The following is a 24,481-nucleotide window of genomic DNA, read 5'->3' as shown; positions in this document are numbered from 1 at the left end:
GTACCCCAAATCAGTGAAACGTGTTGGTCTTTGGCTGTACCGGAAGTTTGTGGTTGTATGGGAACTCTCATCTAGATGTTCGTCGTGTGAATAGTTTAAGGAAACAATGTAGGCCTAAAGACTTTTCCCACTCGGGCAACCTGGCGGCAGCATTTTTCGTTCAAACAATGATTGGGATTCAGGGTTTTTTTAATTCTTAGCGCAACAATTTTTAGTGAAGGGCAATCAGAAATCGTGCTCGTGCATTACCCTAAGCTGATGAATTTGAAATGACGCTTGCAGAACTGTCATGACTGCTGGCACGGAAAAACACAGGGGGCTGCAATATCACGGCATGTTATTTTGTTGTGCAGGACTGCCACAAGGAGTTACTCGCCAAAGAACAGAAGAATGAGGAACTAGTCCGGAGGCTGAACACTTTCAGAGAGGAGTCCAAGTGTCTGAAGCTGATCCAGGCGCAACTCAAAGAATCGCTCCTGGATTCTGAAGAGAGAGTCGCTGAACTTTCTCAAGCCTTGAATCACAAGACAGAAGAAGTAAACACAAAAAACGGCGAATTACAAACTCTCTGGAACAACGTAAAGAGGCTCAAGGTAAGCTGGAACGTAAGAATGCCCTATTAGAAAACTCATTGCTTCAATGAGTTCAAACGACCCCAGCGCAGCCAGCGCTTTAGTGTGAGAAATTTTTTTTCGAAGTGAAGCGTTTTGAAATACATTTATCTCAGGTCGCTTTATTGTGTTTTGTCGCAACAGTGCGTGATACAACGTTGTAGGGTTGTGCTTGTCCAGGCGCAGGAAAAAAGATTGCGAAGTCTCATAAGAGTTGTGATTCATTTAACCTAGAATTTTGCTTCCACCTTGGTTGAACTATATTGTCACGAATAAAGGTAGAAAAGCAGTATTTACTGGGTTTGAAAGACCTACAGACGGCACCGAAGCTGACGCACAACCAAAGCTGCCGTGGTAGCACCTTAGCCTCTTCTTCTTCTCAGACCCCAATGTTCAGAAAGGCACATACCCAAACAGGGAGATTGTCCCAGGCATGCGGCATTACCCCCTCCCCTGAGAAAGCATCGTCCCGATGCAGCGTCCCAAATGATTGTCCCGAGAGTCGTACCGCAAACATAGCAGTTCAAGATTCAGTCGAGCGGGTATAGTACGGCTTCATTCGGGCTACGTGGACGACGTCGGATTGTGACGTGGTGCGAGTAGAACGTACCGTGCCCTCAGGAAGAACTTCGTAGTTCACGTCGCTTGTCTGGCGCAGAACCTTGTAGGGTCCAAAGTAGCGACGCATCAATTTTTCGGAGTAACCCTTCCGGCGAACAGGGCTCCACACCCAGACGAGGTCTCCTGGTCGATATGTAACCTCCCTGTGATGCGCATTATACCTCCGGGCATCGTTTACTTGCTGGCATCGAATGCGCTGGCGAGCCAGCTGCCGGGTGGCCTCTGCACGCTGTGCGATTTCTTCGGCGTCTGTGGTGACGACAGAGCACTCGTCAGGTAAAAGCATGGAGTCCAACATTGTCAGGACGTCTCGACCATGCACCAAGCGAAACGGGGTAAACCTTGTTGTTTCCTGCGGCGCCGTATTGTAGGCGAAGGTCACGTATGGTAGTATGGCATCCCAGTTTCGGTGGTCGACGTCAACGTACATAGAGAGCATATCGGCAATGGTCTTGTTTAGCCGCTCCGTTAGTCCGTTCGCCTGCGGGTGGTAGGCGGTTGTCCTCCGGTGGCTTGTGCAGCTGAGATGTAATACTTCTTTAAGAAGTTGTGCTGTGAACGCAGCTCCCCTGTCCGTGATTACAACTGTCGGAGCTCCATGACGAAGGACGATGTTCTCGATAAAGAACTTGGCAACTTCTGTGGCCGTGCTTCGGGGAAGGGCCTTTGTTTCACAGTAACGCGTTAAGTAGTCCGTAGCGACGACGATCCATCTGTTGCCGGAGGATGACAAAGGAAAAGGCCCCAGAAGATCCATACCGATCTGCTGAAACGGTAATTTCGGAGGGTCAACCGGTTGGAGTAGACCGGGGCGCTTTTCGGGCGGAGTTTTCCGCCTCTGGCAGTCTCGGCAAGTTTGTACGTACTGCTTGACATCAACCGCAAGCTTCGGCCAGTAATACCGTAGACGTATGCGGGCTAACGTACGGGCGAAGCCGAGATGTCCGGAAGATGGTTCATCGTGACAGGCTTGCAGAATTTCTGCACGCAGTTGTCTTGGTGGAACGAGCAAGTATGTTGTTTCCGTGGCATCGAAATTTTTTTTATACAGGATGTTGTTACGCAGACAAAATGATGTACGGCCGCGTGCGAAAGATCTGGGTAGCTGAGAAGTACATCCTTCGAGGTAATCGATGACTGGGCGAAGTTCTGGGTCATTTCGTTGGTCTTGAGCAAGGTCAGAAGGAGTGACGGCTCCAAGAAAGGCACCATCATCGTCTTCCTCGGTCGAGATTTTATCGATTGGGGCGCGGGAGAGGCAGTCTGCGTCGCTGTGTTTACGGCCAGACTTGTAGACGACACTGACATCGAACTCCTGTAGACGGAGACTCCAGCGAGCGAGACGTCCAGACGGGTCTTTCAGGTTGGCCAACCAGCACAGAGAGTGATGGTCAGTAGCCACCTTGAAATGTCGTCCATAGAGATATGGCCGAAATTTGGTGACGGCCCACACGACAGCCAAGCATTCCTTCTCAGTGGTAGAGTAGTTGGCTTCGGCGCGTGACAGAGTACGGCTCGCATAAGCGATAACCCGCTCTACACCATCTTGCCACTGTACAAGCACTGCACCTAACCCGATGTTGCTTGCGTCAGTATGCAGTTCAGTGTCAGCATCCTCGTCAAAGTGACCGAGCACAGGTGGAGTCTGCAACCGACTTTTCAGTTCATCGAACGCTGCACACTCTTTTGGGCCCCAACTGAACTGCACATCGTTCTTTGTTAGGCGAGTTAACGGCTCCGCTATATCGGAAAAGTTCTCCACAAAGCGACGATAGTACGCGCAGAGACCGAGAAAACGGCGTACGGCGTTTTTGTCGCTTGGAGTTGGGAAAGCAGCGACAGCAGCTGTCTTGTCGGGGTCAGGGCGGACGCCTTGGAAGCTGACGAGGTGGCCCAAAAACTTCAGCTTTTCGTACCCAAAATGGCACTTCTCTGGTTTTAACGACAGTTGGGCGGATCGGATGGCCTCAAGAACTGCCCTCAGACGCACTAGGTGCTCTTCGAAGGTTCTAGAAAACACTACCACGTCGTCCAAATATACAAGGCACGTCTGCCACTTTAGTCCAGATAGAACAGTGTCCATCATCCGCTGGAAAGTGGCGGGAGCGGAACACAAACCAAACGGCAGGACCTTAAATTCGTAGAGGCCGTCCGGAGTAACGAGAGCTGTTTTTTCGCGGTCTCGTTCATCTACTTCAATTTGCCAATAGCCACTGCGCAAATCAATGGACGAGAAAAATCTAGCATGGCGCAACCGATCCAACGAGTCATCAATACGCGGCAAAGGATACACGTCTTTCTTCGTAACTTTGTTAAGCTTCCGGTAGTCTACGCAAAAACGAAGAGTACCGTCTTTCTTCTCAACAAGGACGACCGGGGATGCCCAAGGACTTGTCGACGGCTGGATGACGTCGTCTCGGAGCATTTCTTTCACTTGGCGACGAATAGCCTCACGTTCTTTCGTTGAAACTCGGTAAGGGTGTTGGCGAATTGGTCGCTCGTGTTCGTCGGTGATGATGCGATGCTTGGCGATGGTTGTTTGTCGAACTTTAGATGTTACGGCAAAGCAGTCGCCAAACGAGTTAAGAACATCGCGAAGCTGTTGCTGTTGCGACATCGGCAGTTCAGGGTTTACGTCAATTTTGGCGACCTTCTCCGATTCCTTCTGCGTGGACAAGACTCCTAGAACAAGATTCTTTTCTTCGTCGCTTAATGCGTCCAGGTATGCAACTGCTGTTCTGCGTGATAAATGCTGGTGTTCCGGACTGAAGTTCGTAAGCAGTATTTCTGTTCGTTGGTTGCTGATGTCCACGAGGCCACGGGCTGCGCAGACCTGTCGGTCGAGCAGAAGGGAAACGTTTTGTTCGGCGATACCGCAACTGACAGGTGATTGCTCGCACTCAACAGTAACGAACATACTGCTTCGGGGAGGTAAAGTAACAATCTCGTCGCAAATTCGCAGCGCAGGCCTGGAGAGGTCCCTCTCGTCGTCGACTGACAGAGGGTTCGAAAATGTAACCAAAAGACTCCGCAAGTCGATCACGGCCCCGTATTCGCGGAGAAAGTCCAAACCGAGTATAAGTTGTTTTGAGCACTCCCGCAGCACGGCAAAACAGCCGGGGAAAGTTGAATCTTGAATTTGAATTCGGGCGGTGCACACACCAGTCGGCACAACAAGGTGGCCACCAGCTGTGCGGATTGGCGGTCCACACCATGGCGTCGTTACTTTACGCAGCTTGGACGCGAGTGACCAGCTAATAACAGAATAGTCAGCGCCGGTATCGACGAGAGCTGTTACCGAGTGGTTGTCGACGAGGACCGGGATGTCGGCAGAAAGAAGTTCGTTCGCTTCAAAAAACGTTCGATTTCGGTGGTCGTCATGCGGATGTCGTTGCGTCGGTGGAGGTTCTTGAGCCTTATGCGCAGCGGCCTCACCCCCGGAGGTCGCTGGGTTTAGTTTCCCCGGTGTGGGCTCGGAGACCGGTTCCCGCCAGATCGAGGAGAGCCGGGACGGATCGGTGATGAGTACCTGCGAGGGGTAGGCGTTCGGGATTGATGAGTAGCGGGCGAAGTTGACGTCAGCTCGTGGGCGGAAAGGTACTCCTCTATTTCGCGGGGTCGTTCTCCGTAGCGCGGTCGAGGTGCGTTCGGCGAGAACCCGCGAAGTCCCAGGCGGCGGTAAGGGCAGTGACGGAACACGTGGCCTTCTTCACCACAATGGTAGCACAGGGGCCGATTGTCTGATGTGCGCCACATGGTCGCTTTCCGTTCGAGACGTCTTGGTTCATACCGTGTGGCCGGGTTCAACGTGCGTCCGAACGGCTGTGTCACAGTTGGTAACACCTGGGGCGGTGCCGAGGTCGGCGTGCGCAGCACGTCCGTGTAAGTGCGATGTTCCGCTGTTGGAGCCAGCACAGGATACACATCCGTGTACGTTCGAACAGGGCTTGCAACATCGGCCGGTGCCGCGGGTGCCATTGCTCGCCGAACTTCGTCTCGCACTACGTCGGTAAAGGCAGCGAAAGTTGGTCGACAGTCACCCTGCTGAAGAAGCCGCAGTTCCTCACGCACGACGCTCCTCACGAGCTCCCGGAGAGCGTGTTCATCGTTGACCGCTGAACCGCAGGCGGCCACACTGCCTTGACGCCCGTACTGCATGTTGCGCTGCTGCAGGGCCCGCTCCATTGAGGTCGCTTCCCGAACGAAGTCAGCAACCGTTGTTGGCGGGCTGCGTACAAGGCCAGCGAATAGCTGTTCCTTCACACCCCGCATCAGGTGGCGAACCTTCTTTGCTTCACTCATACCAGGGTCAGCTCGGCGAAACAAGCGCGTCATGTCCTCGACGAACATAGAGACGCTCTCGTTTGGTTTTTGCGCCCTGGACTGTAGAGCAATTTCGGCCTTTTCCTTCCGCTCGCTATTTTTGAAGTCTTCGAGCAATTGCCGCCGAAACTCCAACCAGCTCGTAAATGTAGGCGCATGGTTTTCGTACCACGTCTGTGCCGAATCTCTGAGTGAGCAGTAAACGCTTCTCAGCTTACGTGTGTCGTCCCACTCGTTGAACGCAGCGACCCGATCGAAATGATCGAGCCAGTCCTCGACGTCTTCGAAGATGTCGCCGTGGAACGGCCGCGGTGTGTGCGGCAGATGCACTACCAGCGGCGAGAAGGCTCCGCTGCCCTGAGTGGTTTGGCAAGCCGTAGTGGTTGTCATGACGCGAGGAGGCTTCACCAGCAGGCCAAATTCTGGTGGTAGACCTCGAATGCGGCGACTTGACTTGTGCACTGGTGTTGTCTCCAGATGACACTCGCGTGGGTCGGTAAACTCGCCTGGTTCAAAGTGCATGGGATTACCCAGCACCTCCACCACAAATGTCACGAATAAAGGTAGAAAAGCAGTATTTACTGGGTTTGAAAGACCTACAGACGGCACCGAAGCTGACGCACAACCAAAGCTGCCGTGGTAGCACCTTAGCCTCTTCTTCTTCTCAGACCCCAATGTTCAGAAAGGCACATACCCAAACAGGGAGATTGTCCCAGGCATGCGGCAATATATACCATCTCCCGGATGGCAGCACGAACTGGGTCACCGCACGTGCAACCGGCAAACTGTTTCCTCGTATAGCGGACAATTGGAACGGGGCCGCCTACTTTCACCTTGTGTGGGATATAGCCCTTGTTCAGAATGCTTGCTGCCCTGCAGTGAAATGCTGGATGGTTGCCTTTGTCGTGGAGCTACCGACTATCGGCTTCTCGAACATGATGGGAAGTCGTTCGAGGTGCTTGTAATCGGTGCACGGATGACTACTGTGCTTATTGTTACAATTGTCCGGGGAAAATATGGACCTTGCTTTCGTAACCGGTGGGCAATTTACCTACCCGAGTTCCCTGTTCGGATGTGTAAATACCTAACTTATAAAGAAGACTTGGCAACTCGACCGCTAAGTAAGCTGGACAAATGTTAACCTTCAACTGGTTCACGAAACGAAACCCGCTCCGCAACGCTCGTGTGGAGCCTTCAGCGAGGCACAGAAAACTTCAAGTGAGTAGTGTACCAACTGCGACCACTGGGCCACATAACAAACGCGTGTATCTTGTTCCACAACCTGGTAAGGCCATCAAACGGAGGGCCGCTGAACGTAGTAATGGTGTTTAGGATCAGCGTTCATGTGGATATCTTAGATTACATTTTGTCTGTGTCGTTGCCTAAATAGTCATGTACACATGGTTTTATGCCATCATAGGTAACAAAAGGACTACATGTATATAAACCCTTCAACGTAGAGCCATATCTAAACTATTCGCCTGCTATCAAACTATGGCAGACGCATTACGTATGACAACGCTTCAAATCCAAAATATCGCACCAAGAATTGAGCTTTAATGCTGAACAATATTCAAAGAAGTACAGTATTAACGAATGGTTCGCCCTCCGCTTAGCAGGGTACTATACTCACCCATTGTTGTTTAACCAAAGGAAAGGAACAGCAGAAAGAGAGTTGCGCCAGGAAGGTCGTCCCGAACCCAATACCGACGATTCCAGTGACCAGTCTGGTGAATAAGTCTTTATGTAAAGCCTGAACCACGACACCAAAAGGTAATACACTTGTACCTGGATCAGTTGAAGTGGGCTCTAAAATCATTCAAAGAAACATAGATTCAAAAGCCCCACTCGAAAACTCTGTCGATACACGCGAGGAGAATGCTGGGTTAGCTTCATGCTGATAAAAAATACGAGTGACCGAAAAGCTAATGGAGTACTGTTTTCCATTTGTACAGGTTGGTTTCGCACCTGAATGAAGCGAATCAGTCACCGCCAGAGTTCTGGTCAACCTTATTCACAAAATGCTCAACTAGTTGACTCGAGTGTGTATACTTGTTCAAAACAAAGGCAAAAAAATAATCTGTGAGCTGCATTGATGACTGAACCGTACATGAGATGTTACAAAAGCGAGACTTTTATCCTTGAGAATGCACCTAAGTGCCTATGAGCAAGACTTTCTTGGTTGCAGGTAGCATATTTAATGCGAAAAAGCAGACACCCATTTCGATAAACGCGAAAATAATGTATTTGCTCATAACCGTTATCATAATCAACCTATCCTAGTCCACGCAGGAAGAAGACCTCTGCGATAGATCTCAATGCGGGCCTCTCCATTCTTTTTTGAACGGAATTTTTTTCCTCCCTTTATGGAATTGATTGTCTTCGGCAACTTCTACTCCCGCCTCTCAGTAGACGCCCTCTTACGTTGTTTTGCATTGTATTCCCAGCTCAATCCATTTTTTTCTAAATTGGAACCATAATATCTTTTACCGAGTTTTCTATTTGTTTTCGTGCCCCTAAGCGTTACTTAAATAATCATTCGTTTCATGGCTTGTTGGGCTCAGCCAAGTATTATTTCCCGGTGTTTATTTTGCAAAGCGCCAAGTTTCTGCCACCTTATCATAATCGGAAATGCGGATTGATTGTAATTTATTCTTTTTAGTTATAGGTTCAGCATACTATTTGCTTCTCGGGGCTGGGATTAGCACTGAAAATCTGTCGAAGCTGGGGTATTCCTCACTTGGTCCATGTCATGACCCCTTGCTCGTTCGCGGAAAAAAAATAGCTGTGACAATAAATGGCTTCCGTCACACGACTGGTCGGCCGCGTGTCGACGTGGTTGGGGCCTGTTAAGTTTATGTGTTGTGGAGGTAGCCGCCGGTTCGCGTGCTTCGTCTATTGTCGGCATAGCACAGGCAGAGTCAGGCAGGTTCCTCATTATGCAGCGATTGTTTGACTAGGAGGGAGCGCATTTTCTCTCGTGGTTCGATTGCAAAGTAGCAAGTGTCCGCGAGGGGTGTGATGAGGATTAGATGAACAGGGATTAAAGACGAATGGCGATATGGAGGTATATGCTTGGATCGAAGAGGAATGGACCAATGAGCTCGGACTAGATGTCAGAGGTGACAGTGACACGGCTGTGCTCGAGTGGGAAAGCCAGAGATGCGGGGAAGAATACGAAGAGTAGTTGGGTAAACGTTCTGGATACATCGATCAAGGAAGACAGAGAGAAAAGCAAGAGGTAGAACTAGAGAGTGACAGAACGATTGCTAGCATGGCACAGGCAAAGTTAGACAAGTTGCCCCTCATGGGAATATTGTTTGACTTAGAGGGATCTCACTTGCTCTCATAGTTGGATAGCGAAGTAGCACGTGTCTGCGAGTGGCGTGATGCGGATTACGATGAACAGGGGCGACAGACGAGCGCGCAAGAGAAATTATTTGATATGGTGCTAGCTTTTTGGATCGAACAGGAATGGAGAAATGAGCTGTCAGGGGTGGCGCGGATAAGCGGGGAAGGTAGAGATACGGGGGAGAATACGAGAAGGAGTTGAAGAAACGTTCTGCAGACGTTGATAAAAAAAGACAAACGGAGAAGTAAGAGGCTGAACGGGACACTCAAAGGAAAGAGATAGTTAGAACAGGAGGCGCATATAAGAATTCAAGAAGAGTATAAGCGGGAGTTAAAGATAAAAGAGCTCGATGCGCATATTAGAACTCCAGGAGAGTTGGAACCGAGGTCGAGCGAAAAGTGGGGAGGCGAGGAAGGAAGCGGGGAGGGGCATCACGCACGTTAGCGCAAGTTCGTCGGTGGGTTCGCGCCTCGTTCTCGGGAGCCGCCCACACCCGAGGCCCCGAAAAGCGTACGCGGCTAGCACGGCGAGGACGACTCGTCTACGCCGGTACCTGATGTTGTCGGACTCAATGTTAAGGCTATCCACGCTTAAGGTGAGCATATAGGTCTCCTTATAGAGCCCATCTTTTTATTTCTAGTTCCTAATTGGTGTATTTCTGGTGTGTTTGCTTGCGTAGTTAGACGCCTGGCGCGCACGTGCTGGATTTGTATGGTGCCACTCGTTTAGTGCCTTCGCACACGAGTGCACTAAACGAGTGGCACCATACAAATCCAGCACGTGCGCACGAGTGGCTCAAAATTCTTCAGAAGAATCCCCCCCTCACCCCAGTAGACATACTCTGGACACCGGCCCACGCGGGACAGGAAGGGAACGAAACCGCACACTCTCAGGCTCGAGATCTTACCTTCCGAGCTGGAGTGGCGCCCGACCCATCCCACGGGGCAAGGTCATCCAGAGACAGTCTCCTTAACTATACCGATATTACGGAACATTACCGCCTCTGCCGCCGAAAGCTAGCACCCCCGCACCCGGAACTCACAACAGCCCAAGAGCAAGACTGGAGGCTCATACAAACAAACACATACCCACACCCAACCCGCCTGCACCTAATCCACCCAACACAAGCCCCATCCCCGAACTGCACCCTCTGCACAGCCCCAGCCACCCTACCCCACATTCTGTGGGCCTGCCCCCAAAACCCCTATCCCCGAATCACCACAGCTGAGCAGTGGAGAGAAGCACTGGCATCCCACGACAGGGAGGTACAGACCTCCCTGATCGCAAGGGCCGCCTCGGTCGTCGTTGGGCTAATAACAACGACCACCAACTTCTCACGCTAAAGACAAGCTCAGTTTAATAAAGTTTTGTCTCTCTCTCTCTCTCTCTCTCGCACACGAGTGTCCGCGTGTGCTTGTTTTCTGTTCTCTATCCTTCTCTAGTATGATGTACAATACCTTCCTATTAAGCGTGTTGTTTTGTTTTACCGAACTTTGGGCACGGGTAGGCCTCTGTTCCTCCGGCGACTTCGGCACACGTTCGCACGCACGGAATGGGCATCCCGTTAAAATGACAAATAACTATGGTCATAGCTGTTGTTTTGCACAAGCGAGCAAGGGGTTGCGACACTCCACCCTTTTGTAACATAGGGTAAAGAGGGAAGTTCGTGCATGCTTAATTAGTATTACTTGCGATTCATTTAACGTTATCTCTAACCTTACGAGTAAGCGTTCGGATTGTAAGTTCTGAAATAACTTTTTCAGGTGTTCTCCAGACTTACCGAACAATACTGTGTCATCCACAAATCTCAAGTGGTGCAACTGTTCCTTATTTATACCTGAACCTGCGTCCTCCCATGCGAGCTTCTTGAATGCCTATCCAAACATGCTGTAAATACTTTTGGCGTGATGGTGTCTCTTTGCCGTAGGGCAAAATTTTAGAACCCTCCTTACCTCACTGATGACGACTATTACTTTTTTATTATTATTTTATTGTAGGGTTCAACGCGCCGACGCAACGCAGGCGATGAGGCGTCGCGTAGTTGAGTGCTCCGGATTAATTTTGACCTCCTAGGGAAATTTAACGTGCGCCGAAATTTCGTACACACGGGTGTTTTGCCTTTCGCCTCCATGAGAAAAGCTGCTGCCGCGGCCGGGACTCCAACCCGCGTCCTCGTGCTCAGCAGCACAACGCCTTCGCCACTGAGCCACCGGGCAACTGCCGCGCAACTGCCTCTCCTGTTTCATCCGCCCACCTCTCGCCCTGTTCAACGCAGGGGGCATCTGCTAAAGTAGATGTTTGCGTGTACTGTGCGACACCACAGACCCCGAGCACCCACGTCTAGCCGTGCGTGGCAGCGGCGTGTCCGGGTAATAGAGGGTCCTGGTGGTTGAGCCAACGCCGAGTGCTTCGACCATTAAAGGGGGCCTGAGATGGATTTCAAAGTGTTTTTGTTTGTGTCAGAAAACTACTCTAAAGTTCTTGTAGAAACAAGTCCAAAAATAGTAAGCATATTCGCTCACGCTAACAAAAGTTATTACCCCGACGAGAAAGAACTATTTGTTGGCTCGGTGGCTTGCGATGACGACATAGTCCGACCTCGTCCGAGGCGAAGCAATCATTTAATGGTTGGCCGCCGGAATGTCCGCGATTTTTGACGGCGGCGGTCGTTGGTTTACAGCGTCGTCGTTACCATGGTTACTTCAGCGAGTGGGTCGCACATCAAACGACGACGCCTTTTCTTTTTTTTTTTTTTTGAGCTACTTTTTCAGTCCTTACGGACTTTGAGCAGGAGGTACTGGTGATTGCGGAAGTCGACCTTGCAAGCGCGAGAGTCCGTGAACGGCAACTTATTTTTACCGTCGCTACACAGCGGCTAGAATTTCTAGCGACTGTAACAGCGAGCTCCCTGCGCCTGCGAAATGTACGCTCGCGTCTCGATTAGATTACCGTAAAGTTCCCAGAGAACGCTCTCCCCCGAAACATCGCCGACCTCCTTTTACGGGTGAAATGTTCAATTTAGTGAAAGACGCACCCACCCCGTAAAATCGATGGCTTTAGCGCCGATGAGTGAACAAAACAAACCCGAATCATCTCTTCATGTGTAGATGCGGTCACTTATTCGTCCTTTCCGCGCTTGACCCGGAAGTTCGCCAGTCTCGTATTTTTCACTTGATAATGTACTTAAATTTGGGTGGGCGTTCTTCCGGAACTTTACGGCACAGCAAATGCACTGCTCTCGGCACTTCATGCAAGCAATCTTAGTTGATGTTGTTTACTACATTCTTGCTAAATGATGATCAGAAGCACGATAAATGACAATTTTTTTCAGAATGAGCGAGCAAAATCTCTGCCCCTACTCCAGCCTCCCACGCTTCCAATGGTTCAGATGCCTTTATAAACTTGCATAGTTCTTTTATGCGTTTAAAATCATGTTGGGCAAGGTAATATAGGTAACTGCGGAATCATCACAATATATCTTACTCATTTTATATCGAAATATTTCGCGGAGGCGTGAATTCTGGTTAATGCAATACTTGGTCCTAATTGTTCCCACTAGATGGCGGCGTCAACGTCATGTTTTCTATTTTTTTAAGGTCTACAGCAGAAGTATACGGCTCTTTTAAAAGAAAATTTTTGTATTGTCAGAGTTCAATCTAAAACGTCCAAGATTCAAGCTATTTCAAGCGTAAGAGAACAGTTCTGGGCCACAAACTTTTGTGTCATTTGCTTTGAGACAAATTCGCCAGATGTCGCTACTTGGCAGAGCCAGTATGCAGAAACCGCAGAATGCAATCCTTTCGTTTTCAGCGGCAAACGGCTACTCTTGCTTAATTTAACACGGTAAACTGTAAAGCGCGCTAAGGACACTAGGCAACAGGTTCATTCAGAAGGCCGGTGCAGGAAACCACACTTTCCTGCGATCATGACTTGATGGGAAGCAATGAAATGAAACTCTTTGGCAGGAGTTGTCGTTACGGGATGCGCACGCTCTTGCCCTTGTCGCGACCGGCGCAGAGAATCAGCTGCGACAGCGTTTGGGCTTGAACTGGTTTATTCTGCAGCCCGCGTGAGCGCACTTGAGCGTGCGCCTTGTGATCACGAGCGTCGTACCCGGCTGCGTTCCCGACGTCGATCCCGGCGTCGTCCAAGCGCTGCGTGCGGAGCTCCGCCTTCGTCGTCAGCGCGGCGCTCCCTTGGCGCGCCGTTAGTTACCACCTCATAACTGAAACAACGTCGAGGCTACGCTCGAAACACAGATGGTGCAAAGAATCATTTCGGATACAGCGTTCATGAAAGCAAATGCAAAGAAAACTGATTACACCAGACACGGAGCGCTGTGCGATCACACTGCAAGCGTCGTTGCTCCTGCGCTCACTGTATCCTTCCGCCGAGAACGGAGGAGCGTCAAGCCCGGTTTGGCCTGGTGTGCAAGTGCTTTACATTCCGGTATAAAACAAATATGTGCGACTGTGTAAACGCACACACACACAAAAGATGTTTTTTGTAGCTTTCTGATGTTTTTTCGCTCGTAAAAAATTGATTAAATCAAGAGCGCACTAACACGTCACGATTAGTTCAAGAAATAGCCGTTGCGCTCCGATACCATCGACCCCCCAAAAACCCCATCTCAGGAGCCCTTTAAGGCCCCTTGGCGAAGGCCACCACTTTGGCCTCGGCTTCTCGTTGACGACACCTCCGGTCTCACCCACCCGGGGGGAATTGGCAGTCGCCTTTTCCTGCCCTCCGCTTTAGCTTTCACTTTCCCTCGTACCTTCTTCAGTTTCCTTTTTACTGGCGGCTAGTGTTAACCTTGTGTGGCGAATGACCCTGCGTTCAGCCATATTTGGTTATAGTCGTGGTGTATAGCTGGCGTGGGCAGGACTTGCCCGCGAGTTCCTGTCCCGTCCCCTTGTAGCGCTTCAGTGATTCCTCTCGAAAAAGAGGGGGCACCGATGCACCGCCAAGTTCTTCATTATAAATATGAACAACCTTCCACACAAACACGTGGTACAGCAATGACACGGAGAAAACCGTTCGACTCGTCCCGCCATTTGAGTTAAAAGACGTTAACAGCCAGCATTGGTAAAGGCTACAACATCAAGAAGCTGACAAACGGAGACCTGCTTCTCGAACGGCTCTACAAACATCAGTGTGAGAAACTGCTGCAACTAACGTCTTTTGGAGACATGCCAGTAACCGTCAGTGAACACCGGTCACAGAATAGAGTCCGTGGAGTCATCTCTGATTACGACCTGTAGTTTGTGTCTGAGGAGGAACTTCTAGAAGGTCTAAAACAACAGAATTTCACGAATATCTATCGAATCAAAACCAAACGCGAAAACAAAGAAATCGAGACTAAGCACATGGTTCTCACCTTTGCATCACGCATACTTTCAGAAGCTGTGGAGGTAGGCTACACAAAAGTGAAACTTAGACCCTATATATCAAATCCACGCCGATGCTACAAGTGCCAACGATTGATGGAGACGACAAGGGGTGGGGTACGTTTGAGATTTGTTACTGACTACTCAACCAGTTTGGGGCAAGTCTACGTTGAATGTACGTTGGATCAGCGATCATAAAGCTGTTCTTTGTGAACTTGCAGTGCCTTATGAGAAAGTTCCACTTGCGACGTGTAGGAAAATGTTTAACTACGCAAGAGGAAACATAGATGGCATAGATTTAGCTTTGCACACTTGTTTTCCCGATTTTCAAGCGCTTTCCGAAACACTGACCATGAACGACCTACGGTTAAATCTTAAATCCATGATACTACAGCCACTACGTGATCATTTTGTGCCGTCTTGGACACAGTCTATACGACGCTGCAGAAGTAAACCGTTGTTTAACGCAGAAATTCGCTGAATTTATAATACAAGACAGAACATTTAGAAGAAATATAGAAAGAAACCAACGCCATTATCTTATGCTAACTTGCAGGCTGTTAATAAGCTTTTGAAAGCATTATTTCGTAAAGGAAAGCAGATTATCTTTGACTCCTTTCCTTCAAGATTAAAGAAACACCCTAAGGAGTTTTGGCGTTGCATAAAACGGAAGGGTAAAGGTATCAGTATTCCCTCACTTAAACATTCAGGAGTATTGGTGGTAAATGATATTGAAAAGTCTAACTGATTTAATGATTTCTTTATCTCTGTATTCTCACCTCGTTCAGCTCTTACCATCTTATCCGGTCCTGCGGTGAGGGAGGTTACTGACATGGAGGAAATCCGAGTAGATGAGCACGGAATATAGCTGTCCTTTCCCAAGAATTGAAGGAACATAAGGCTGAAGGTCCTGATGAATTACCCTGCAAGATGCTCGGTTGTGTGCACAATCGGTTTCATCATTCTTCGCCATATTGTTTACAAAATCGTTGGCATATGTTTCCTACCAGATCATTGTAAGATGGCAGGCGTTGTTCCGATTCACAAATCGGGTCCAGGAGATTTGGTTGTTTACTATAGCCCAATTTTCTTGACGAGCATTCTTTGCAAACAAAACATTATAGCATATTTTGTAGACAAACATAATGGAGCATTTAGAGCCCCATTCATTGCTCAATTCGAATCAGCACGGCTTCCACCAGGGTGCCTTACGTAACCCTATTAACGGAATTTCTTTATTAAGTGAGCGAAACTGTTGAAAGCCACTCTGCTATAGATTTTGTGTTTATAGACTTCAAAAAAAGACTTGGACTTGGTTTGTCACGCGTTGCTTGTGCACAAATTCATTCTTTCAATATAAATGAACAAGTTGTAATTGAATTGAAGAGTACCTAAATTAAGGTCTCAATTTGTAACTAGAAATCGGTCACAGACGAATATCGTTGGCGTCACGTCAGGTGTCCCGCAAGAGTCCGTCCTCAGACCTGTACTGTTTTTTATTTATATAAATGACATGTCGGAAAACATTGGCTCCTCCGTGCGTTTATTCGCAGACGACTGTGTAGTGTACGAGAAGTTAGAGATGTCGAGGACAGCAGCGCGTTACAACGTGATTTGGAAAACCTTTAGCTGTGGTGTTATAAGTGGCACATGACACTAAACATGAAAAAAAACTGTACACATGTGTGTACTCGTTGCAAACTGTTAGTGAATCACTACCGGATTTTAGTGAATTTAAGTATCTAGGTGTCTTCCTTACACCGACACTGTGCTGGCATCTGCATGTAGATTTTATAACTTCACAAGCCTGTCGTTTGTTGGCATTTCTGCGTAGAAACAAAAAAGAGTTCCCGCAAAGTTCACGAGAGCTATTATATAAATACTACGCCAGATCGGTATTGGAATATGCATGCACTGTGTGGGGCCCACCAACAGCAAGGGATAAAGCAAAATTAGAAAAAGTGCAGAACCTAGACGCTCGTTATGTTTCGGGAAATTACGCTAGACATCAAAGTATGACGAGTTTAAAAAAGTCCTTGGGGTGGGGATTCCTAGAACTAAGAAGGAAAGAGTTGCGGTTAAAGTTATTTCATAATGTTTACTACAGTCAAGTTAGGATACCCCGTGAGAAGTACTTACTTTCAACACACAACATATCGTTGCGACTCGACCACAACCATAAAGTACGAGAACATCGTAGCATAACGGAGTTTTTGAAGTTATCTTTCTTTCCCAAGACTATCCGGGAATGGAACGACCTGCCTTCTGCAGCAGTCAGCATTGTTAATAATGAAGCGTTTGTGAAGGCTTTGTGGAAATCTGTCTCCGCATGTACGTAAATTGTACGTCGTTACTCTGTTTGCTTTGCTTGCATTGTAGTTTTCATGTATGCTTTGCTTGCATTGTAGTTTTCATGTATGTACCCCTCCACTTTAATGCCAGTAATGGCGTTGTGGATAAACGAATAAATAAATAAAGTTTGGAAGCTGGAGATAATTGCTCTTGCGCCTAGCTCCCTTTCGGGGGACTCGCAGGTGGTATAGGCGTGCCAGCAAAGAACTTGTTTGGGATTTGATATCGAAGCTGCACCGTTGGGAGCTGATTTTGACAGTACTGTTATAGGGCTGCATTAAATCAAACTTCGTAATTCCACTCGAAGAGCTTCAGTAACGGCAGCGTATTTGAACACCGTCCGTTGTGATATTGAAGCTCTCACTAACGCTTGCTCATGTTGCCATCAACTCCGCGGCGGAGCGCTGTTCCTCCCACCAGCGATAATTTTATCAAAAACACCTGACGTACTTCGTCACGTTTTCTCCTAGACACCCACGGCTTCGTGGAGTGATATTACTCAGAAATTAGAGTAAGTAGTTACACAGCACTTGCAGTCATCGCCCATAAGACAGAAACTGATTCAATGTACTGACGACATCAACCGATACAAGAGAATATGTTCGCAAGTTAGCACCCTTTCATCAACGCGATGAGGGACACCAGTGCCTCCTCACATTAGACATTGTTCTCGTCGACAGCAGAAGTTGAATGGGACTTTTGCAAGCCAAAATTGTCGATAAAGTCTTTACGAGGCAAGATCCAAAATGCGAAATTGCTAACCTTCGCGGTTTGGAACCTCAATCGTCTATAATTTGTAAAGGGCCCAGCGAAGGACTTTGTAGATGTAAAGCAAGAAGAATTGTGGTGCGCCCTGTCACCGATAAACAAAAAGACGACCAGCTATAGTCTTGTGTGGAACCTCCCACCACATCGGTCCATTTTGCCCAACAAGCATTAGGCGGGACTGTGAGTTTCGTCTGCAGCTGACTGTCACTGTTGTGTTTGGGACAGGCTCTGCACGGGTGTGACGATGACCGCGCTTGCCACTTGCGCCGGAGTTTATTCGGTCTTCGCGGAGAGTAGGTGTTTCTTATGTATCTACTTTCATTCGATTTCAGTATAGGAGGGGAGACTGTTGAGGCGGAGTAACGGACTGGCTTATACTTACTTCTCGTGACCACCTTTAGGATTCTGGATCGTCTCTGAAGGCCTCCCGTATTCTGGTCGTCGATGTGTATGCTAATTGCTACCCTCGTCCTCTGGCTGCTATGTCACGGGAAGGAGAAGTGTAAAAGCGGTTTCTTCTGAGCCAACAAGCATATGCGCGACTGCTGGCGTTCTTCTTGGCCAGCCTGGTGGGCGTTTATAATGGCTCTCGAGATGTTTCCAAAGCATCGGGAAAGATCGAGCAGGTCAGAACGAGCGGCACAACAGCTTTCGCCTTGCTTCATGATTGCAACGGCTTGCTATAAGTCCGCGCTTCTTTATTGCAGCCAAAACGTATATTTCTAACGCTCCATGTATTTCTCATGTCTGGGAACGAGAAGTTGTTGGAATCCCGAGGCGTTCCATAGAGCGCGGCGTGGTGCACGCGATCACCATCAAAGTCGCACGCCTCTCAAAATATTGATAAGGACCTCAAGCCTATACATCTAATCACTTTAGTATATATTCACATTAGGTTAGCGAATGAAGTAGTCCGCATGAATTATTTCATCTACATAAGCTTTCGTTGCATAGTTCCTGGTTTAAAAGATGTGCGTAACGGTGTTTAAACACACCTTGTTGTTCGTTTCTTTTCCTAAAGTGTTCTCCTAAACATTTAATCTTATTTCAGCACACTAAGTTTTGACAGTCTTCGACAGGAATTCGCGCACAGAAAGCAGTGCCGCGTGTGCTTAGATCCGACAGTACGTGAGGGGCGCCGTGGATGGCGGTTTGATTTGTTTCGCGTGGCGCCCGCAGTGCCATTATCTCGTGAAGCTTGTCGTGCGTGCTCTTTTTCCTTTCAGTGGGAACTGACAGAGGACATCCAGGAAAAAGAGGCGATGCTAGGCGATTTGCAACGGATACACGAACGGAAGCTCTTCGATCTGAATACGACTTGGGAATCAAAGTTAAAGTGAGTAGCAGCTCCCACTTACAATGTCCCGGTATTTCGTTCCACAGAAGCTCATGCTGCACCTGTAGACCGCCTGTCATGCAAATACCGTGAGAGCACTTGGCCTTGAAAGTCATTTTCTCAAAGCGGCTTCAGAGCTCAATATGAACGAAAGGGTTGGGGTTGTACTACGTGTTACTTCTTTTTAGCTCTGTATCCTTACTCCCCCATAAATAGAAACTAAATGCTAAAAGAACCACAAGAGAGCCCTGACGAAAAATCAGTATTTGGTTTGGTAGCTTTTAAGTTGATCGATTATGAGGTTTAACGCGCCGACGCTTCACAGGCGATGAGGCGCGCCGTGGAGGGCTCCGGGTTAATTTTGGCCTCCTGGGGATCTTTTACGTGCGCCGAAATCTCAAACACACGGGCCTTTATGCTTTTAGATGCAAAGCATCTCTTGCTCTCGGCTCCATCGTCCGTCGTCCATCCATCCGCCGGCCCAGGGAGACACCGGCAACGCTGCCGCTCCAGGAGCACTTTAAGGGGAAGCGTGCTCGTCTCGTGCCGGCTCAGGAAGACACAGGCAACACTGTCGCTCCAGCATCTCATGGTCGGGGCTATGTCCCTCCCTTCTTGTGGCGCCGTCCAAACCCCCACTGCGCATGCTCGGCTCATCTCGGGCCGGCCCAGGAAGACACCGGCAACACTGTCGCTCCAGGAGCCATTAAAGGGTAAGACACCACCGGGCGTTCAGCAAGCCGAGCATGCGCAGTGGGGGTGTGGACGGCGCAACAACGACAAGGGAGGGACATAGCCCCGTCGCATCTAATAAAATTACACCATCTTCCCGTAGGGGAACCCTGAGTAGTATGCGAAACAGCCATGCGCTCAACGCAATGTCCTATTTCGTAGTTCCGGTAAGTGAAAAGTGTGGTAGTTACCATAGAAACCAAACTAAATATAACGGGAGCTACGTACCTCAACCTAATCGAAACGACGAACTGAAAACTAATGGGCACTTGAATCGACCCCACGGCTGCTTTGCATACTACTCAGGGTTCCCCTACGGGAAGATGGTGTAATTTTTTGCCTCCATCAAAAGAGCCGCCGCCGTGGCCGGGAATCGAACCCACGACCTTTGGCTCAGCACCAGAACGCCTTAGCCACTGAGCCACCGCGGCGGGTGGTCCCTTTTAAGTGAAGCCTATGTCGCTACGCTTTTTATTTTTTTCATTTCTGCGAACAAATAGTAACAGATCTCGTTTAAGCTCGACGCGTTGAAAAACACATCCCGGGGCCCAATTCTCTAAAACCAGAGGCCGTCGTTTTGAAACGACGGGGTAGCGCCATGCAAGTGCATGTGCTCTGGGGTTGGGGTGCCACTTTGAGCTGTTTCGCGGCATGACAATCCCTGCAGAAAAGCGCTGTCGCAAGGGCGCAAAGCGACACCCACTTACTCCATTCATTCGCTTGTCGCTTCGCGACCTTGCCACAGTGCTTTTCTGCAGGGATTCTCACATCCCAAAACAGCTCTAAGCGGTGCACAACCCCGAAAACATGCATTGGCATGGAACTATGTGATGGTCGGGATACTTAACGTGATCCTGGGTTCATACTGGGCATGAGGAGATGTAGGCAGAGGCACATGGAAATTTTTACATGGAATTTAAAGGGACACTGCAGTGAATGTATCAAGCTCTTGTTTTTGCTTGAAATCCGTAGACTGGCTCAAATTAACACACTTTTCATCGTTATCCGGTTGATAAGTCGGTAATTATTTTATAAAGCCCGAAAGAAGGAAAACTACTTTGCGCGGTCTGCGGCGGCCGCACCAACTAAAGACTGTGACGTCGGGAAGAGGTGCACCGTGATTGGACGATGTTCGAGATTACCATTCAAAGAAGTGTCCGTTTCGCTTCAGTAAAACAACATGCTTGGCATCCGACGTTATCGTTGGATGGGCATTCTCGACGTCTCAATGATCGCCATACCGCGCTTCTGCCATGTTGTTGGCTATAAAATGCCTACGATAAGCCTCCCAGGAAACTTGGAATAGTAGCAATCACTAGGGGAGGCCTACGCAGTGGATGAACGTTTTCCGCGTCACCGCACACGCTCATATGTCATACTCTTTTGCCCCATATCGGGAGCTTGCCTCACTCATGCCTGTATCGTAAAAAGCATGTTCGCACCAGGCCAAAGGTCTGCTGATTCTGGCCTGTGCCCACTGCACGCAAGTAGTCGGTTCTCATGGCAAAAGCACGCCAACGAGAACTCCCTAGCGCATCAGTGTCAGTCTGCCCGCGTTCTGCGAACTCGCTCGCGGAGGAGGGAACGTTACGGCCCAGAAATGGTAAACTCAGTATAGAAAACATCGGCCGAAAAGTAACATAATCAACTTACATAACAAAAGAACCTACCTGGGGGATTCGAACTTGCGACTTGGAAAATAACGCCGCTAGCGCTCCAGACCACTTGGCCACGGGCCAGGCATGCCGGGGTTGGAAGTATAAGGTGTAAGTTTGCACTTATATTTAGTTTTAGCATTTTAAGCAGCTTAGGTGACTATTTGTCGTATAGCGCTCGTGCAGTAAGCGTCCCCCAATCTTCCACGATGTATCACGTCTAGAAATTGCATTTCGTAGGCGGAAAAGCGTTCGCAGATGTTGTGGTCGTGCTGCTGACCGCTGTGCTTGTTCGCCCAGCGCGAAAAATTGGCCGCGTATCTGCTCCTTTCGTTGCAAATGTCGTCAAAAGACGATAGTCTTTATCGGCTTTTGCGAAGTAAATGCCTCCCTTCGCTTTCCCGCTCACCTCTCATGTTGTTCCTCTTGCGTCGCACTCCTCCCAAGGTAAACACGCCAAAAGTTTGCTTAAATCATTTTAAATTTCCCGCGTTCCACTGCTCCAAACCGGGTGTCCCGATGCGAACGCTGCCGTACGGCGAAGACGCGCGTTAATCGAGGCGCCCTACTTCAACGTTTATAGAACCGCGTTTCCCTACTCCACGTGCGTTCCAAGCAGAACGTGGAACCTATCTAGTGGAACCTTGCGTAACTGTTGCCGGTTGATTTCTTAAAATGGCGCCAGAAGCTATAGTGGCGCGAGCGACAGCAGGCGATGGCGGAGTAAATTCTTTTTCTGCAGTTGATGAAGTATTTAATTTCGCAAAAGTCAAGCATGTTTGATTTTTTTATAAAGGAACACTGCACATATCACTTCTGTATTGATTTGTTGTCTCATATTTGCGTAATGTCTTGTTCTTCTTCAACAATGTTGATAAGTATGAACCTTACACCGGACATAGACGGGTAGATTTAGCTGTGACTATATAAGACTATTGCGCAGGCGTTCTTTTGCTTTGGTCGGGTGGCTGAATCGAGTCACAGACAGACAGACGGACAGACATAAAGACAGACCAAAATTTCTGGGTTTAAGTAGCCCAAGAAAGACTATCGTCTTTAAAAGTGCTTCCTGATGCCTAGTTTAACGCTGTACGGGAAGAGTTTCAGTTGATTTTATTTACTTTGTATCTATATCAACTTCACTGACTCTTCTCCCGCCTTCAAGTGGCCTTAGATTTTTCGACTGGCGTACCAGCCACGGAGCGTCGCATGTGCGCTTGTGCAGCGCTTTTGTGGAGCGACCTGGACTTAGAGCTTGATACAGCGTACAAACTAACAAACTAAAGAAACGCACATTCTTCCAGTCACAAACGTGCCGTGGCTTAGTTTCAACTGAGCGAACAAATTGCGATAACCCGTCGGTGGCCGGCGGACTAAACGCTGGGCCGACTGACTCTGTCGGAGGGTGGGCGAGCCGTGCAGTAGCGCAGTCAAGCCAAGTCATTTTCTCCTGACGTCATACGACAATGCCACAGAAAATGGGCGAGGGTGCAGGGAGGAGGTCAGCATTTTGGAATTGATTTTTCTACTAAATACATTCGCGTAAACGCACTCGGAGTGGTCGAAACATGGCCTATGGACTGCGGACTACAATTTGGGCTAGTAATCCCGCAATGTTTACAAATCCCTTCCGTGTTCAGGAGAGTATTGGCTTGGGTGAGTTGGTATATAGCGACGTATCGAAGTGCAGCAAAGACGAAGACAGCAATACAGAAGACGACACACCGAGCGCCAACTTCCAACTTTAATGACAAAAAATCCAACCACCACATATTGTTAACTTTCTGGAATTAACCTTCGCTCAGGTCGTTTTCTTGCTTGAAAACGGACGGTCGAATAATAGCTTCCTTACGATATTTGAGGAGACGCCAAAAACAAACTCTTTATTATTTATTTGTTTTATTTATTTATTTATTTATTTTACCCTCAGGGCCAGAGGAATTGCAGAGGGGAGCGGTTACAAGTCAAAGAAATACAGAATACAAATACAGTGTAATTGTTAACAAGAAAGATACATGACGTTGCTCCTAATTATACAATCTTTGCTACGCATGCGCGAAACAAATGGTTATCGGCAATGGTAACAATATCTTCGGGAAGGTGCTTCCATTCACGAGATGTAAGAGGCAAAAAAGACTGATAAAACGATTTCGTGTTGCTTGGCTGAAAACCCACTTTGTGACGATGATCGATGCGAGAAGAAAGGTACAGAGGCCGGGGGATTAGTTCATCGCGAAGAGCAACATGATGATAAAGCTTATGAAGCAAGGTTAAGCGAGAAATCTTTCGGCGAGATGATAAGGATGGAAGCCGAATGTTTGACTTCATGGCACTTATACTTGCACGTCGGTTATAATTAGATAGTATAAAACGAACACAGTTGTTCTGTACCAATTCAAGTGCGTTAATTAGATTAGCGTGGTGAGGGTCCCAAACACTCGTAGCGTATTCCAATTTTGGTCGAATTAGTGTTTTGAACAGTAGTAATTTAAGCTCTAGCGGTGCGTTATAGAAGTTTCGTCGTAAGTAACCTAACATGCGGTTAGGGGAGTTTATTATATTTTGAATATGAAGGGACCAGGTTAGGTTACTTGTTATGTGGACACCTAAATACTTATACGACTCTACAGCTTCTAACGGAGTGTCGTTTAGATAGTAAGAAGATGTAGTGGTATTAGAGCGGGATATTCGCATAGCTTTGCATTTGTTAATATTTAGTTCCATACGCCACGAATTACACCAGTTAGCGACAACATTGAGGTCAGATTGAAGAGTGGTAGTGTCATAATCAGAGAGTACTTCACGAAATATTACGCAGTCATCGGCAAAAAGGTGAACGTTAGAATTTACAAGAGAAGGAAGGTTATTAATGTATATTAGAAATAAGAATATTAGAATAATGTATAAGAATAAGAATATTAGAATAATGTATATTAGAAATAATTGTCTTGGGTTCCTACAAAACCGACATATGCGCCTGACGGCGCCGTTCTTTTCGCTCACATACGCTTTCTCTCGATCCGCTCAGGCCTCTCACCACACACGCACACTCGCTGACGCTTAAAACGCTCGACTGCCTGGGCACCGTCCGGCTCGCGCCCCAGTTCCAGACCCCTTTAGCTGCCGGTGTAGGATGTCTTGGCGCCGCTCCGTAGGGCATAAACACAGCGCACGGGACGGCGAGCAACCAGGCGACCGTGGGAGCACGTTCGCCAGCTCGACGTAAGGGAAACTGAGGTCCGAAATATGTATGTATATATAAACAGAGCACTGACACTAAAATAAAATACACGAGGAAACGCAAGATATGGGAGGGGGACGAATCGTTCGCCTACATTCGGGCC

At 48.4% G+C, this 24,481-nt stretch overlaps 2 protein-coding genes across 3 annotated transcripts in view; one reads left to right on the top strand and one right to left on the bottom strand.

Moving 5' to 3' along the window:
• LOC144156331 (uncharacterized) overlaps window positions 1-24,481 on the top strand; it is a 239,488-nt gene that overhangs the window by 147,183 nt on the left and 67,824 nt on the right. For both annotated transcript variants that reach the window (XM_077688314.1, XM_077688315.1), the window contains 2 exons: window positions 354-593; window positions 18,641-18,750. In XM_077688314.1, coding sequence (XP_077544440.1) covers window positions 354-593; window positions 18,641-18,750 — 350 coding nt within the window. The remainder of the gene's footprint in view (window positions 1-353; window positions 594-18,640; window positions 18,751-24,481) is intronic.
• Window positions 3,422-6,279, bottom strand: LOC144173791 (uncharacterized). The gene has a single exon (XM_077702052.1). It carries the CDS (start codon window positions 6,075-6,077, stop codon window positions 4,686-4,688), a length of 1,392 nt encoding a protein of 463 aa, XP_077558178.1. The 5' UTR covers window positions 6,078-6,279; the 3' UTR covers window positions 3,422-4,685.

This window comes from Haemaphysalis longicornis, unplaced genomic scaffold (genome assembly GCF_048455015.1).
Source record: "Haemaphysalis longicornis isolate Haplotype H1 unplaced genomic scaffold, Haemaphysalis longicornis Haplotype H1 scaffold_1, whole genome shotgun sequence".
NCBI lineage: Eukaryota > Metazoa > Arthropoda > Arachnida > Ixodida > Ixodidae > Haemaphysalis > Haemaphysalis longicornis.
The sequence above is the reverse complement of the archived record's forward strand: the minus strand, read 5'-3'. Positions and strand labels throughout refer to the sequence as shown.